The sequence below is a fragment of the Pseudonaja textilis genome, chromosome 3, assembly GCF_049901715.1.
Source record: "Pseudonaja textilis isolate UNSWEBS1 chromosome 3, rPseTex1.2, whole genome shotgun sequence".
Classification (NCBI taxonomy): domain Eukaryota; kingdom Metazoa; phylum Chordata; class Lepidosauria; order Squamata; family Elapidae; genus Pseudonaja; species Pseudonaja textilis.
This window is the reverse complement of record NC_141992.1, coordinates 78,158,122-78,176,170: the sequence shown is the minus strand read 5'-3', so window position 1 is coordinate 78,176,170 and position 18,049 is coordinate 78,158,122. Positions and strand designations below refer to the sequence as shown.

At 36.9% G+C, this 18,049-nt stretch overlaps 1 protein-coding gene across 4 annotated transcripts in view; it reads left to right on the top strand.

Annotated features, from left to right (window-relative positions):
* Positions 1-8,948, top strand: part of AGL (amylo-alpha-1,6-glucosidase and 4-alpha-glucanotransferase) — a 64,868-nt gene extending 55,920 nt beyond the window's left edge. For all 4 annotated transcript variants that reach the window (XM_026700326.2, XM_026700328.2, XM_087930175.1 and 1 more), the window contains exon 34: positions 3,917-8,948. In XM_026700326.2, coding sequence (XP_026556111.1) covers positions 3,917-4,034 — 118 coding nt within the window. In that variant the 3' untranslated portion in view covers positions 4,035-8,948. The remainder of the gene's footprint in view (positions 1-3,916) is intronic.
* The last annotated feature ends 9,101 nt before the right edge of the window (positions 8,949-18,049 follow it).

The following is an 18,049-nucleotide window of genomic DNA, read 5'->3' as shown; positions in this document are numbered from 1 at the left end:
AAAATCAAAATTTGTATGTTTTAAAATTAAATGTATGTAGGATATTATTGCTTATTTTTATGTGTATGTGTACAGCAATTATAGATATTGTGCTGACTGAACTTGAATTGAAAAGCAGAACTGAATTCAATTTTTTGTACTGCAAACAATACCAAGTCTGATACTTAGTTTGCTTTCAGATGCAATAACCACTCAGGTGTTGAGAAATAGGCTGAATATCAATAAATTGTACCTTACTGGAAGTTGGGGAATCAATAAAGTAAATTTTCTTCTTGCAGTCACACATGGAAATAAAGTAGACGCTGTTCTTCAAAAGATTACTTGTGCTTTTGGAGAAATAAAATTCCCTGCAATTATTGAAGAATATAAGTTCAGGGAATACCTTTTGAGCCACAATCATCTGGATTGCTATTGCAAGCATAAATGTGCTTAAGGTTTACAATGGTCTTAATGCTGTTCTCATTTTCTATTTCATATCCTAATAGAGTTTACTCTTCAGAGAGTTCCTCTGAACTCAATGTTTTGATAGGTTATGAAAAAACAAGAACTTGAGTTATATTCCCTTTCTTTTTCAGAAGATGATTTTTCTAGAAAGAAAAATTATTCAGTATGCATAGCTCTACATTATTGGTTGGCTAGTGCCTGAGAACATTATTTTTAATATATTTATTAATTTATATCCCACCTTTATTGTGTTTATGAGTACCTCAAAGTGGTGAGCATATCTAATACTCCTTCTTCTTCTTCCTATTTTCCTCACAACAACCACCCTGTGAGGTGACTTGGGCTGGCTAAGATTTCAAGTGCAGTAACTTGCATGTATTAATGGCTGGACTGAGAGGTGTATACTTTGGAACCCAGTGCAGTGGCTGAGCAGGTCTCTGTATTCCAGACTGCATAGGAAAGGAAACGATATTGATAAGGACACAGATATGGTCCCCCCCCCATGCTTTACATGGATGCTTTAACCCTCAATGGTCCCCGAACTACAAATGAGAACCACTGGGTTGAGCTAATTTCAGCTCTGGGTTCTTCATATCACTCTCATAGATTCTCAGTCATCCAGGTCATAATTGTCCCAAAAGGTGCTTCTTCAAGAGGCAACCGCACTTTCTTGTTTTTCTTTGAAGACGTTTCGCTTCTTATCTAAGAAGCTTCTTCAGCTCTGACCTCCGCAGTCCAGTCAGAATTGAAGAAGCTTCTTGGATGAAAAGTGAAAAGTCTTGACTTCCGGTTTGAAGTATCTTCGGCAACAGACAGAAATCCATAGAGGTGGTGAAGAGGGGGGAGACCGCCAGCAGGGTTGAGGAGAGCCGCATCTCTCCTCCTCAGCTGGCCATTACTCCCTTTCCCGAAGGCGGTTGCAGCGGTGGTCAGAAATGGCCACCACAAAGAAGAACTCGACTGGAAAAGAATGTGCAGGGGGAAGATAAGAAGTGAAAGTTTTGGCTGACTGGGTTAAATTGTAAAAGCAACAACTAAGGTACCCTGGAATTTAAACTTACAAAAAAATAACATTGCTCCCAAAGAAGAGTCGGAAGCAGCAAAGGAAAGTGAAAAGGGAAAGGAAGGGAGAGAAAAAGAATAAGGGCAGGATCTGGAAGAGGGAGGAGACTGCCTGGAATTAAAAAGAATCTACAGTAAAACTTCAACAAGACTTCTAAAAGAAACATTTTAACTGAAACTTTGTAACTAAACAGTAACCCCAGGAAGAGAAAGTGAAAAAAAGAGCAAAAAGAAACAGCTTGTGTGTATTTGGATTATTTGATGATCTTTGGATTCTTGGTTATTACATCTGAATGACTAAAATTAATCGGGTGATTGTTTAAAAATTTATACAATGGCACCACTTCTGGATGAACTGAAAATGGAACTTAAAAAGTACAAAGAAGATGCACAAGAAGGGAAGGGTTCTTTTGGCTTCATTTTTCAATTCTTAGAAATGGAGATTTGGAACTATGAGAAACAACAAGAAATGTCTGCAAAACAAGAAGATTGGGACAAAGAAGAAGCCATCTTTAATGAACAAGTAATTTTATGTGGGGAAGAAAAAGGAAAGGGTGGAAAGAGAATGGAGAATTTAAGACTTAAAAAAACAACCAAAGAAAAGAAAAATAATTCAAAAAATAAGTATAATACTGGAAAGCAACAGAAAAGGGGAATACAGAAGAGAGAAATAGAGGTAGAGAGACAAGGGGGTAAAAAGGGGAGAGAGAAGAAGAGAGGGAAGAAGGAAAGGAAAAGAAGTTACAAAGGACCGGAGCAAATATAGAGAAACAGGACCTATTTAGAGATAATGGGTGAAAATCTAACTGAAAAAGGGATTCTATAAAGGTACATAAGGTTCTATTGTTATGTTAGTAATAGAAATAACTTTAGAAAATTGGAAACAATGTATGATTAAAATGAGGGATAAAATAGTGTAATTTAGTGAAATGTTTGTTAATAAAATAAGTGAAATAAAATAAATGAGAAAATTGAATTAGGAAGGAACGGGAACATTTTAATTAGTGAATGTTTTATAAAATATAAGTGAAGGGGAGGGGAATTAATTATGGAAAGCTTATAATTGTCCCCATAGAAGAATGATATTTAATTGAAAAGTAATGTTAAAGAAGTTAAGATTTTAATGAATATTAATATTAATGATAGAATTGAATTGGAATGTAATGTGTTGTTTTAATTACATACATTTATAATTTTTTCTTTTTTTAAGAATATAGTGTGTATTTTAAGAATGTACCAAGCAGAATCCGAATGGAAGTTATGTATTATATTGAATGTTATAACTTTAGGGTATATATTGAAGCCTAAATAAGAGTTAAATAGATAAACTTTAAAGATATAAAGGCGTCATACTTCAATCAGTAACTACAGGAGAAATTTTGTTTAATGAGAAAAGATAATAGATAATTGAAACAGGACAGACAAAAAATATAAATACAATGATTTGAATTGAGATGAGATAATTAAAATAAAATTGAGAAAATTAAAAGAGGGGAGAAGCTATGCAGAAAATGTAAAATAGTAATAAGATATGGAATAGAATATAAAAATGAGCATGAACTTGAATTTGTGTCTGTACGAAGAAATGTAACCCAGGATTACGCTACTTTCAAAAAAGATGTTTTATTTGTATTTTTTTTCTCTTTGTGAAAACTCAAATAAAATTTACAAAAAAAAAAGAAAAGTGAAAAGTCTTCAAAGAAAAGCAAGAAAGTCCAGTTGCATCTTGGAAAAACACCTTTGGGGCATATCACTGTCATGTACAGGTAGTCCTCAACTTACAACCGTTCATTTAGTTACAACAGCACTGAGAAAAATTACTTACAGTTGATCCTCATACTTGCAACCATTGCAACATCCCCACACAGTCACATGATCAAAATTTGGGCACTTGGCAATTGATGGGTACGACAGTTGCAGCCTCCCACAATCATGAGTTTGCCAATCAGCTTCTGACAAGTCAATGAAGGAAGCCAGATTCACTTAATGATCATGTGGTTCACTTAACAACCGAAGTGATTTGCTTAACAACAAGGCAGAAAAGTTTGTCTTGCTTGGCAATGGAAATTGTTACAAGTACACCTGTTCTTCATTTCAAATCCTATCTCTATTCCATTTAGAGCTGAAATGCCACAATTGAATATCCGTCAGAATTCCATATGGATGGATGGATGCTCTGTAAAATTTGTGCATAGAGAGCCCGCCCTTTTTTTTTCTGTAATATGTGATTTTCCACTTTCTGTTATAAATACAAATTAATAAATATAAACCAGCTAATTAGACATATAGTGTAAATTTGTCTAACTCATATCCGGCCTGACACTATTGTATTAATTTAAGATATGTTATTTCAATGTAATAGAGAGAGATGATATTCAGATGGTAAAATGTTGACTTGGTTTTTCTACAGGTCTCCTTGGAAAGGGCTTCCAGAATTGACTAATGAAAATGGTCAATATTGTCCCTTCAGCTGTGAAACCCAGGCTTGGTCAATTGCTGTGGTCCTTGAGGTTCTCTATGATTTGTAACAGTAGTTGTCTGTCTTACAAAATCGCTAGCTTTTGTCTGGAATGCAAATAACAATGCTTATCTTATTGTTAAAAATCCTACTGAAAGAAGTTGTTACTGCCAATTGTTCCTTAGCAATTGTAGGATTGTGTGAGTGTTCATCATTTGAGAATCGCACCGTAATTTTTAAAATCAATGAGTGTAACTTAAAATTAATATGCTCAGTATGTATATGAAGTATAAAACCATAGAAAATTAGACTTTGATATGTTACAAATGCCATGTATCTTCTATTTCCACGTGTTCTATTTCAGAAATTGATTAGAATGATAGCCCTGATTTAAAATACTTCTATATAGGTAATCCTCGATTTACGACCAATTGCTTAGTTCCGTGAATTTACTTGAGGGATACCGATAAACCCAGATTCAAAGTTCTGACAGTGATCCTGCCACAGTTATGCGACTGCACTTAAGGCCCTTGGCAAGTGGGCTGCATTTATGGCTGTTTGCAGTGTCCTGCAATCACATGACCAATGACCATACTTTACTATGATTTTGCCCAAAATTGGCATTTACTTCAGCTTTTCAGCAAAACTGCACCAATAACAAACCATTGCTTCTTTAACAACCACATGTTCCCTTAACAACCACTGCAAAAAAGGCTGTGAAATCAAGCTTTTCTTTATTTTGCAACCATCACGAGTTGTGACGATGATGACCATCTCCATTACAGTTGTAATTCGAGTACTGCCTGAACTTTACATTTAAGAGCCTTAGAAACAGTACATCAGATCAGTGGTCCCATATTCTGTTCCCCAGTAGCTAATGCTATAGAAATAATATCCCCCTGCTAAGCAGGACGTGAATACAAGTTTTCTCCCATTCAGTGTTACCTGGGAAAGGATCTAGATAAGCTCATTACCACCGTCACTGAAAGTGCTGGTTAGAATGGCTACTCACTATTAACAGACTTAATCCTGGATGAATTAGTCAAAATTAGCAAAAGAAACTTGCCAAAACCAGGGCTAGGATGCTACCAGTTCTGCCCGGCTCTATAGAACCGGTAGCTCTGAAGAGCAGCAAACACAGAAACGGTTCTGTGTCTGCTGCTATTTGGACCAGCTGCCCCGCCCAGGCTCTTACCTGACCTTTTATTTCCTGCCTTTGTGCAGCACAGCTGAGGTTGAAAAAGCAGGAAAAAGGCATTTTTCAAATGCTGCGCACCTGCGTCAGCACTTATCAGCTGTCCGGGAGGCACAGCTTTCGGTGTTTTACACATGCGCAAAAAGTAGTAACACCGGTTGAATACCACCCCTGGCCAAAACTATACCTTGTGTTAGCAAATTCCCAATGCTGCATGAATAACTTTATCTACTGTAATGTCCCATCATTTAGCTGACCCTAGATTTGAGTATTTTGAGAGAAAGAGGGAGGAATCTCTCCCACTCTATCCATAAAAGATTTTGCCCCCTCCTTTTCTTACCTTCTTGTAAAAACTTAAAAGACCCCTTTCCCTCTTTTTTTTTTTTTTACAATAGGGCATAATTAATTTGGAGCTAGACTTTAGTTTTCTGTGGCTTATATGCTCCATATGGGAGTCCTTGCGCTGCTCATTCAGAATCATTGAACATCTTAAAGCATACCCAGTGGAGAAGGGTATTTTAATTTTACATAAAATGAACGCCTATAAAAATACTCTTGTTTTGAAGCATGTAACTGTTTGTCCATGCTCTACAATAAAATCCCCAACTTTCTCAGATTATAATGTAAGAATAAAAGAGTCTCTTTGCATTTTGCCAACTTTTGAAAGATGCAAAGTAATTTGGAGATCTATTGTATTTAGAATCTAATGTATTGTGTACACACACACACACACACACTATACAGAGAGAGAGAGATGAATCAGGATTGAGTGGAAAAATCCATTGCCTGTAAGATGAACAGCTTTCTGCAGAAGTCTTGAAAGGAGCAACGACTTCAGTTTCTTAAAAAATGACAAGTTGTTCACCACTTGCATAGGCACTCCCACCAAAATTGTTACCTCTCAGCTGCCCACAGTTATGGATCTCTTTCAATGTGGGTCTACTATAATTATGTGAAAGGAAAACCTAGTGAATTGGGCTCATCTGGATAAAAGACTTGCCATTCTGAAAATATTTCAAGAAGCTATTTACAGGCCTCCCAACTTGATGATTGTTTGTGCATTAGCCCTTCATGGAACTTACAGGAAGGCAATTGCTTTTAGCAGAAGGTTGGAAGAGATTTCCTGCCCTCAATTTAAGTCAATTTGTTCTGAGTACTTTAAATTAAGGCTTAGTGAAATCATCTGGAACTCAATAGCCAGAGCTCATCTGTGCCATAATTTTAGTGCAATTACTCAGCAAAGGCCAGATTAGGCTATGTTACTTTCTATTGCAGGACGAAGTAGCAAGTTTTATCTTAGTGGGATGACAATGGTAAAAAATCACTGCTTTCGTAATGCATAGATATAACACAATTTAATAATACTCCATTTCAGCACTGTTACTACTATGTTTGTCAGTAGGGCACCATATCTAGGCGTTAAAAATCCATCTGACCAGTAGAGGGCAGCAAAAAGAAACAAAGTGACTCTCTGCTGCCATCTTACAGTTATCAATATTTTAGCTTTGCTATGATTGCTCTTAAAATTATAGCTGGAATTTTCTCTTAAGGGCATGTGGTGGTAAAACAAGCCAATGAACAGGTTAGAGATCCTACTGAGCTGCTGTGTATATTGCCTTTTAAAATTATGTTTGCATTACTTCTTTCCTACTATGAATAATTTAAGAATACTTCATGGTTGACACTTGCACTACTTCATTTAATAAGCATCACTGTCAGTGAATCTCATCTAATAACTAGAACCTTTTCCATTAATAAAAGATTAATTCTATTATAACATCTCAATTTTTGACATTCCTATCCATTTTCAGACATAAAAATGAATTATCTAATTAAAATTCTATGTATTTGGTTAGGGCTTCAAAAAGTTCTATTAGGAAAATAGATATAGACATATTTATTTCTAAAAAGTAAATTTGAGGAAATATAAATAAGAATTTAAAAAACTGTCAATTTTACCTGTCTAATATATCTCTTGGGACTAGGATGCATATTATTAAAAACAAATTGAGGTGATCCTGAACTCAGTGAGCTGGAAGGATACAGCATTAACTACTGATTTTGGAGTTGGCATGTACAATGTTTTTATGCTACCTAGCTGGAAATCAAGTATGATTCTATTTGAGACAACTGATTTGGTAGATAATAATATTATTGATGTTAATAGCAAAGCCAACTGAGTAACTGTCTTTAGGATAGTTCTATCTATCATATTGCCTTTCAGTGCTCAATATCAGCAGTTATTAGATTTGAGCCATATACGTTTGAAGAAAATCTAATTAGGTTCAAAAGTAAAGATTTCTGAATTGATATATTTTAGTATTGAAGTTGTAGTATCAGAGCGCAGTGGAAAATGGATATGGGAAATTCTGGGACTTTGAAGTCCACAGATCTTAAAGTTGCCAAAATTGGACACCTGTGTTCTAGAACTATCAAAATGATGATAAAAATTAGTCCAGCACTGAGTTTTCTTTCCTGACTTTGACAATACTGTTTCTTCCAGTGCCAAATTTACTTTGGATTGTCTGTCCAGATAATTTGGACTTGCACTGAGAAAACTTCAAAACCGTCTATGTGCTAACTAGACAATATGTCAAGCGCCAGAGAAATCAGGAGATCCAGGCAGTTCAAATGGATATAAAGATTTATTTTTAAGCTTAAGCTCTCAACTAGAATCTGAACTACTAGTGGTAGATAAGAGTCACAGGAATTCAAGATGGGCTGGACTTAGATCTTTTCTGGGTGCAAAGGGACTGGTGGCAGTTTTGACTCCTCCCTCAGATTCAGCCTGGTCATTTCCTACACAATGTTTTCTATAGCTTGGCATTTTAGAGATACTTGAGGATGGATAGAGGAATAACTTGTTACCAATTCTTCCGTTCTGATAAAATTACAAATTGCACAGTCCTGTCTGGATACAGTATACATTTCTCAAGTTATTTTGGTGCAATAATGTTAAAAATGTTTAAATCGATATCAACAGTGTGTCTGTATTCAAATGGTATATATAAAGGATTTAAAATTTAAAATTAGGCAACTATTTCAAGAATAACAGCTGTGTTTGTAAAAAAATTGATATTGCACTTGCAAGAATTATAAAATTGCATTTCACTATTATAGCCTAAACCTAATTAGAAAGAAAAAGTTTCAGATTAAAATTTCCATTCTAGCACTTAAGCAGTATACATGTAACTCAGAGGTGGTATTCAGCAGGTTCTGACCAGTTCTGGAGAACTGGTAGCATAAATTTTGAGTAGTTCGGAGAACCGGCAAATACCACCTCTGACTAGAGATTTTTACAGTAGCAGCCCACCAAGCCATACCCACAGAACCAGTAGTAAAAAAATTTGAATCCCACCACTGATGTAACTAAAATTTAGTTGGCAAAATAATTGGTAGACTTATGGTGTACACTACTATGTTTCATGAAACTTTTGTTGGCAGATCAAACGGTTGCACAATTTTTTTCCCAGTCTACTCCATGCCACAAATCCTAGCCATCAGCATTTTGTTCTCTTTCAACCAGGGAGCAAAGCCATCTGGATAGCACATCTGTACATCTTGTTTGCTGCTTCTCAGTTCAAACTAATTTGTAACATTCACTTCATTAGTGCTTATCAGCCCTGAAAACAATGCAGAAGGGAATAATGGAATTGTGCTCGTTTCATAGGAATTGTGTAATGGTTGCACACATGAGTCCTGTGTGTCTGTCTGCTACAGGTACTTTTGTTACATTGACTACTATGCAGCTATATGTGAGTGGCATTCAATAAAAATCTAACAATGGTGCATTGCTTGTCATGTATTCATTTCTCCATAACTGCTGTGCTCCCTGTTATGAATCCCAGTAGTGAAAGGAACATAACTCAGTTTGATTCTACTCATGCTAATATGATCCGAAGGCTACTTTTGGCTTTTAGCAATAAAAGTTCCTGATGATTTAAGGATCCTAAGGTTCAAGTGTTGGGAAACTCATTTACAAGACAAAGTCTAATTAGATATTCTATATACTTGACAACGCAGCAGTTAGTGTTCTGTATAAGAATTTTTTTTTTAATATACAGGCAGAATTTTGCAATCTTTTTGTTTGAGGTTGTCCAAGGGCAGGAAATTTTAGTTTGGGTGATCATTGTATGATTCTAGAAAATGCAGCAGTAACTATCCTTGGGGATAAAGCTGTACATTACTGTAATGAGGATAGTAAGACTTAACCTTTATTGAATGAGCAGACTTTAAATAGTTTTGAATAGTTTTCAAACATCTGATCTTAAATTTGCTGTTTTTTGCAGAATAGAATGAGGAGCTCTGCACATTCCAAGACTTGATGATTTAACCGTTTTGTTAGATTGATTTTTAACATATACTGTTAAATCAATATATACAAAATATTATTTTATACGTAATCAGCATGACTAGAATTTCAAGTAATATGAATACATGTAACACTAAATGTAGGAAGATTGTTGTGCTACAAGCAGTGGTATGTTCTGAACTCAAAAGGTTTTCCACTGGCTGGGGAATTATGGGAATTGAAGTCCACACATCTGAAAGTTACCAAGGTTGAAAAGCACTGCTGTATAGGTGCATTATCTGTAGCATTGCTTATGGTTTAAAACAGGCTGGGGAATTATGCCAATAGAAGGGCATAAAAATGTCAGCAAGTGCCTTGCCTTCACCTCATTCATCATTCAACAAATTTGCTTTTGTTTAAAGCAAATAATTAGTCTGGTGGAGCAGCAAAACCTTGAAGTATAAAAGTGATGGAGACAAGGTGCTTAAAAAAAGAGAGAAATTTTTCCAGAGGGGAAATAAAGTAGAAGTCCATGTCAGCAGGAAACTACCCATCAACATTTCCAGAACAAGCAGCAAAACTTCATTTACTCAAGTGTTTCTCAACCCCAGCAAATTTGAGATGTGTAGACTTCAACTCCCAGGTGGTAGGGAATTCTGGGAGTTGAATACCATATATCTTAAAAGTTGCTGAGGTTGAGACACATGACTTACTCTAAAACAACTTTTCACAGCTGATAGAAGCATTCTATGGAAAACAGCTGTACATTACTACCTAATTGAAATTTGAATTTAAGTCATAGTACTCTTTGAAAATGTTTTTCCCAATATCTTTTTATGAGCTAGAACAGGGATGTCAAACTCACAATGTTGCATCATCACATGTTGTATCACAACCTTTTTCCCCTTCGCTAAAATGGGGATGGACATGGCCACTGTGTGACACATCCGGCCCATGGGCGACAAGTTTGACACCCCTGAGCTAGAAGGAATGAAGGAGCATGCAAACTTTTCATTCATCCAAATTAGAACACATGATTAAAAATAAGTTAATTTCGGGGATATTCTAAATGCATTGCTAACTTCAATTAGAGACTTACGCAGTGAAAATTCCATTCTGTTTACCTTCATTTTCATTTGGTATCTTATTACCTGAAGCAGTTCTGGTCTAGAGAGGCAGCATCTACAGGCCTTTCCAAATTTTTAAACCATTTGAGGATGAAGAAAAAGCAATTAGGATGAATAACAAACATTCATTTTTAATATAATTTGTATTAAAATTTTAAACAAGATAAAAACTAATGCAAGTAGTCCTCTACGTACAACCATAGTTGAGCCCAAAATTTCTGTTGCTAAGTGAGACAGTTGTTAAGTGGGTTTTGCCCCATTTTGCAATATTTCATTTACGGGATCTAGTTGTAATAACACACAGTTGTTAAAGTGAATCTGGCTTCTCCATTGACTTTGCTTGTCCAAAGTTTGCAAACGGGATCACCTGACCCCCAGGACACTGCAACAGTGAAAGTCAGTTGCCAAGTGGCTGAATTTTGATTATATGACCATGAAAATGTTGCAATGGTTGTTAAGTATGAAAAGCAGTCATGTCACTTTTTTCAATGTCATTGTAAATTTGAAATGAACTGTTGTAAGTCGAGGACTACCTATAATAACAAAATATCATTAGCAAGTATCAGCCGGAGAAGCACAACTTTTGCAACATAGGTGATACTGCAATATGGTCATTGGAGGGTTTGTAAGCAATTGTAACTGCAGTCGTTCTTGTTTAGCAACAGCTTCATTTAACAACTATTTGCAGTTGTAACAGTGATGAAAAAGTGACTTTGCAACCGATCCTGGCATTTATGACCTTTGTTGATCTGTAAACAAAGGCAAATGGAAGTAAGATTGTAAACGCAATCATGCTTTCATTTAGTGCAATATTTCTCAACCTTGGTAATTTTAAGAGATGTGGATTTCAAGTCCCAGAATTCCCCAGCCAGCAGAGCTGGAGAATTCTGGGAGTTGGAAGTCCAAAGTCTTTTAAGTTAATGAGGTTGAGAAACACTGATTTAACAACCATTTTGCTTCATGACCGAATTGCCAGCCTCAATTGTGGTTGCTAAATGGGGACTATCTGTAGCGAGTGCACATAGTGGGTATAAAGTCAGGATAAAATTATATTTGGAGGAACGCATTGTCAAGGAAATTAAAGAACAGGCAAGCAGATAACACACTGATTAAGCCAACTTCAAAATAATTATACTGTATTACGAGTCCACTACATAATAGCATTTTAGAAATGTATTAATATTCAAACACATTCCTCAGAGAAAGGGAAGATATTGTTTCTTTTCAATAGCAGTTCACATTCATCTCAAGGCTAAAAGATTATCAGAAAGAATAAAAAAGACCTGGAAGTACTCACAGGATTTAGGCAAGTGCACAAGTATGCACTCCTTTTTAGAGCAACAAGGTGTATCCTCTTGATACATAAATGGTACTAATTTCCAATGTTGCATCTACACATATAATTTGCAAATCTGAAAGCTTTGAGGAGGGAGAATGCATTACGTGTGTGTGTGTGTGTGTGTGTGTGTGTGTGTGTGTGAAGAAAAAAGGGTAAAACTTCTCTGTCACTTTCTCTCCTGCTTCAAATGTACCATTCTTATACCATCTACACAGATAACATTTCTTTCACCGAAATAAGGATACTACAGCCATTTGCTTTTCTAAATAGCAATTTCATGGCATAATCCCAACTCAGCCAATCCACACTGGCTACCTTCACCTGGATAAAAGACTATAACTAAAGTTGCAGCATCTAAACACTTCTTTCTAAAGACAGGCACAATCTCTGTCGTTTGGAAATAGTGAAAGGTAGTTGGCAACCTGTTTGAGTTCCTTACGTATCCAACTTTTATTTGTGTCTAAACAGGAGACCCAGTCACTCTAGGTCAGCCCTAGGAAGGAGACAATGGTGCTGACCTGAAGGCATTAAGTTAAATAATGTAGCACACATTCTGTTCTGTCAGGAACCAGTCAATGCCTACAGAAGTCCACAAGCAAGGCACGAGTGCAACCACTATTCTTTAACATTTGTACTAATAAATCAACAAGGATATGCAAGCTACATGAAAACTGATCCAATGTGAGGCAGAAAGACAGAAGCGTTTGCTGGGTAAATTAAAAAAAAAATCTTTTTCAAATAAATTTCCTGGGATCTATAAAACAGGATGGATTCCTTGGTACAAAACTGTGTGAGGTAATACTGTTCTCAAAGTAATATAGATATGAAAGTCTCAGAGCAAAGCCAAACAGACACATATAAATGATGATAAATGTAGTTTTTGAGTGCCACAAGAAGAAAATGTACTCACTTATCACTTTTTTCCAAGATTTTAGATAGATGTAAGAGGCTGAGATTGATATGCTCACATACCTAACTTCCTACATATACTGTTAAATATAATAAATACAGTATGTGTCATTCTTTCTTTCTTGCTAATGCTGCACAGTGTCATCATAAGTAACATACTCCAGTTTAATTAATGTAGTAGCATATTTAAATGGGGGAAATGATGCAGTTATGGGATTGGATGTGGAGTTTATCCAGCTTTAGAATCTGCTATAATTAAATCAGGATTTATCTGATATAAATCTGGATCTTAAATTGAAATTATGATAAATAATCTATTCTCTTACTCTGCCAAAGTTCTGGGATTAGTTAGGCCAGTCAAGAATACAATGCTCATAACTTACTACAAGGTCTACAATAGGAGGCCTTTCTACTAATGATGGTTCTGTGACTTAGAAATTCCACTGCTTTGAATTCAAAGACAATTCCTGAGAAGTATAATTTTCTCAGCAGTGAAATCATGACAGACCAACATTAATACAACTCAAGGGCAGGAAGTGTTTTTTAAAGGCAAGAAGAGTAGTAAGGGAGATGAAATCATAATACACAACCATGATACATCCCCAAATCATAGTCTGTGGTGGGTGCCACACTCATTCTTTTTGTAGGAACTGCATTCTCCAACTGTTGCACATACTATTATTTTCATTTTTTTTTCCTTTCATATTATTAGCTCGGCTTCTATATCTGTACTGAAATTATTGCATTCTTGTTCTTTCGTGCATAAACATCTACAAGCAATATGCAATCTTGGGTTCTTTGGGGTTAATTTATCCATAGCATAATTATCTTCCATAGTTGTGTCTCTCTTTGACCATTCCAATACAAGATTTATCTTTTATTTTGTTTTTATTTATTATTAGATTTTTATCCCGCCTTTGTTACTTTATAAATAACTCAAGGCAGAAAACGTAACAGTCCTTTTTCCTTCTCCTATTTTCCCCACAACAACCCTGTGAAATGGGTTGGGCTGAGAAAGAATGACTGGTCCAAAGTCACCAGAATGCAGCGGGGGTATTCAGCAGGGTCTGACCAGTTCTGGAGAACCAGGTGCGGAAATTTTGAATAGTTCAGAAAACTGGAAAATACCACCTCTGACTGGCCCCGCCCCATCTAGTCTCTGCCTCCCAAATATCACCCCACCCAGCTGATCGGCTGGGTGTTCTTTTGTTGCCCTGCACAGGAGAAGGGAGCTGGAAAGCAGGTTAGTGGGGTGGGGAGGAAAGGAAGATCTTACAGTATCCTCCCCCTACCACGCCCACCAAGCCACGCCCACAGAACTGGTGGTAAAAAAAAAATTGAATCCTACTATTGCCTGGTTGGCTTTCATGCCTAAGCTGAGACTAGAAGTCACAGTCTCCTGGCTGCTAGGCCATCACTTTAACCACTAGATCAAACTGCAAAAAAAAAACAAACCCTTGAGCCAAAACTGATTAATCCACAATACTCTGTTCCCCTGTTCTTATTATCCAAGCAACATGGGAACGTGTGAGTGCACAGATAATTGCTTGCAATGAAGGGGAGCAGAAGTCCCACAACACAAAAGATGAGGGTGATATTACAAACATAATGTTAGAGAGTGAAAAAGCAATCTTTAACAATGAACCTGATGCAAATTCATAAATACTATGCATCAGTAAAATGTTATTTTTAGATCATTTAATAACCCTCTTCCTTTTATTTTTGTAATGCTGGAACTTATGTTTGTGCCTTATTTTATGAATCGAGATAAGTTTGTTCCTTTGAATGAATTTTAAGGGGATGGATGGATCGAAAGACAGGTGGATAGTTGGGGAGAATTAGATACTCTGCCCAGAGCCCAGGGACTGAATTGACTATAAGGAGAAATGAAATACAGGAGGATGATAAAAAGGAAGTTTGTTAATTACTGATGAATCCAATAGAGGCATTTTATGTCAGTGCCTTGATATCATGTGAACGACGTACCATAAATAATGTCATTCAAATCAGCTTGGTTTATTTCTCACAGGATTAACTTTTCATATGGCTGATGTTGTTAAATGGTATCTCTTTTGCCCAAACAATTATTTAATAAAATGCTAAAAGCCACAGAGACACTAGCAAATTGAGAGCCTGTGGATTCATTACAAAAGCTTTTATGACCCATTAATGCTTCTTTCTTTTCGATATTGATTCTCCCCTTCTAAATAGTTATTTAGCTTTGTAAAAGAAAACAGATCTATGATTATTTTCTCTGCTTGTTCTCTCTGATATACCTGCTCCAGCTCTCTTGGGTTGTCTTGAGAGTGGATTTTCTGTGAATTAACATGCTGAAGGCATTCCAGTCTCAGATTTCTCTCTCTGACACTATAGTCTCCCTCCCCAGATTTCAACTGACGTCTTTATTTCTTTCCAATTTTTGCTGTTCGTGGTTATTTTCATCACAAATGTCAAGCTATAACCAGTTTATAGTAGAACGACAGAAGGCAAATATACATTTAACTCTCTTTCCATCTTGTGGTGGGGTATTATCTAAATCCGATTCTGGATTCCTTGACAGGGAATAATGCAAATATTGTGTAGTTTGCACCCACATCACAGTATTTCCATTTCCCTGTCACATATGAAATGCTTTGAAGCTGATCTGTGATGATTTTGGCTTTGGCCAACATCAGAAACCTTGACTGAACATCATCAGTGCTCCAATTGACCAAAGGGTCTGCAAAGAAGGGCGCTGTCATTTCACCATTCCTTGTTCTTTGATCCCCAAAAGAAAAATAATCAGCAAGGAGAAAGAAGGAGAGCAGTTGGAAGGTAAGATAATGTCCATACTAATGAGGAAAACTGACCACCCATTTGTCCCAGAGCCACAGCACTACAAAAGAAATACCAGACTAACAGAATAGCCGAGTTGGAAGGGACTCTAGTCCAACTGTCTGATCAAGCAGGAAACCTTATACCATTTCAGACAACTAGTTGGCCAATCTCTTCTTAAAAAGTCCAATGCTAGAATACCCACAACTTCTGGAGACACATTATTCCACTGATTAATTGTCCTAACTGTCAAGAAATTTCTCCTTAGTACCAGCTATATTCTGGTTTTCAAGTATACCTGGACAGTTCTCAAAGCTAGCTCAAACTGTGTAATCCCTCACATCTAGAAGTGGTTCTGAATCATTGCAAAGATTTTACCCAATGCAATTATATCTAGCAACTAAAGTTGGTGTCGTTTATTAAATGCAACAAACTAGGAAATGGGAGACTGTGAGGCCTATGTCTACTTTAGGCCCAAAGCCAGCTAGGTGATGTTGAACCAACCTTTTCCTCTCAACTTGAGCAAAAAGATAGTGAAGAAGGCAACAACAAATTTCTTCCAAAAATGTTACAGAAAAACCCATAAAGACTTCTGGCAATCAATAAAAGTCAAGTCTCATTTGAAAATACAAATGTAGTTATTATTTTCATTTATTTTAAATACTTCCGTAGTTCATGCCTTCTTGGATTTACAGAAATATCACTCAAGCCACAGGTGTATGTTTTATTTGAAGGTGGCATTCACAAGTTGCTATGATAGTTATGAGGAATATGGAAAGTTTTTGATTATCACTAGCCAGTTTAAAAAAATAGTTAAGGCAGAATAAGGTTGTGTGCCCAGGACTGTTTTTAGAAATATTAAGCTATGGAGAATGATCTATTTGTTGAGTGGTAACAGAGAATAAAACTGGATAACAACCAGACATGGTAAGAACATCACCAAGAAGCATTAAAAAACCATGATTTTTTTATATTCTTTTTTTTTTAATGGAAGGCATGAATTTATATAGAAACCTATCTTACAAAGGTCAAGAAATCCATAGAGCATAGGTATGAAACACAAAGCCCACAGGCCGATTCTGGCTCACGGGCTTAGATCTGGCCTGCGGGCCTGCCCTGAAAACAGCACAAGACTGGCCCGCAGTGCCTCTGCCAGTGAAAATGGAGCTTGGAAATGAAAATGGAGCCTCCCCAATCTCTGTTTTCACTGGCAGAGGGCTGCAGGAGGCTGTCGTGGGTGAAAACAAAGCCTCGATGAGTGATGTCGAGCTGGCCACGCCTACCCTGGCCATGCCCTCCCCAGTCCCCCCCTTTGAGGTCAAACACAACCCTGATGTCACCCTCAATGAAATTGAGTTTGACACCCCTGCTTAATTTACAATGATTTCTTTATATGAAATTACAGTGAGACAAATGAATGAAATATCTGGAAGACTCAGAGGCAACTTTGGATTGTGAAGCCTGGCTTAAACTGTAACCCGTTTATGCTTAAATCTAATCCTGGTGTGACCTCTGAAGCCCATTTTCCTGGAGACCTCTTAGTACTACTGTAGAGCAGTTGGTTTTGGCCATTCAAGCCAGCTCTACAGTAGGAAACCCTGAACAAGCACCTTCGGAAGGATGGTGGAGAGACTATTGAAGTCTGCCCACAGTATGGCAATACAGGTAGTACTTCATATACAACCACAATTGAGTCCAAAAAATATCTGTGGCTAAGCAAGACAATGGTTAAAGTGAGTTTTGCCCCATTTTACGACCTTTCTTGCCTCGGTTGTTAAGTAAATCACTGCCGCTATGAAGTTAGTAACACAGTTAAATGAATTTGGCTTCCCGTTGACTTTGCTCATCAGAAAGTTGCAAAAGGTGATTCCCCCCACCCCCATGATGCCAGACATTGGAACCGTCATAACTGCATGCTAGTTACCAAGCTCTCAAATTTTGATCACATGACCATGGGGATGCTGTAACCAAGGGTCTTCAAACTTGGCAAGCTTAAGACTTGTGGACTTCAACTCCCAGAATTCCTGAGCTAACATGACTGGAGGAGGAATTCTGGGAGTTGAAGTCCACAAGTCTTAAAGCTGTCAAGTTTGAAGACCTCTGCTGTAATGGTTACAAGTGGGAAAAATGACCATAAGTCACTTTTGTCAGTACCATTGTAGCTGTGGTCACTAAATGAATGGTTGCAGTTAGCCTATAGTATGGCCACATCAATCTGCTTTGATTGCTGCCGATAGGAATGATAGTTAGTTGGAGCCCCTATCTGAAGATCTCTCTCTGTCAGCCCTGGTGTGCCTGGCGGCCCGGGGCTGCCATTTAGGTAGGTGTTATGTTGTGGGACAGACGACCTGAGACCAGTTAATCTTTAGTTTCTTTTAATTTTCTCTCTGGAACTGAACCACAATGGAGC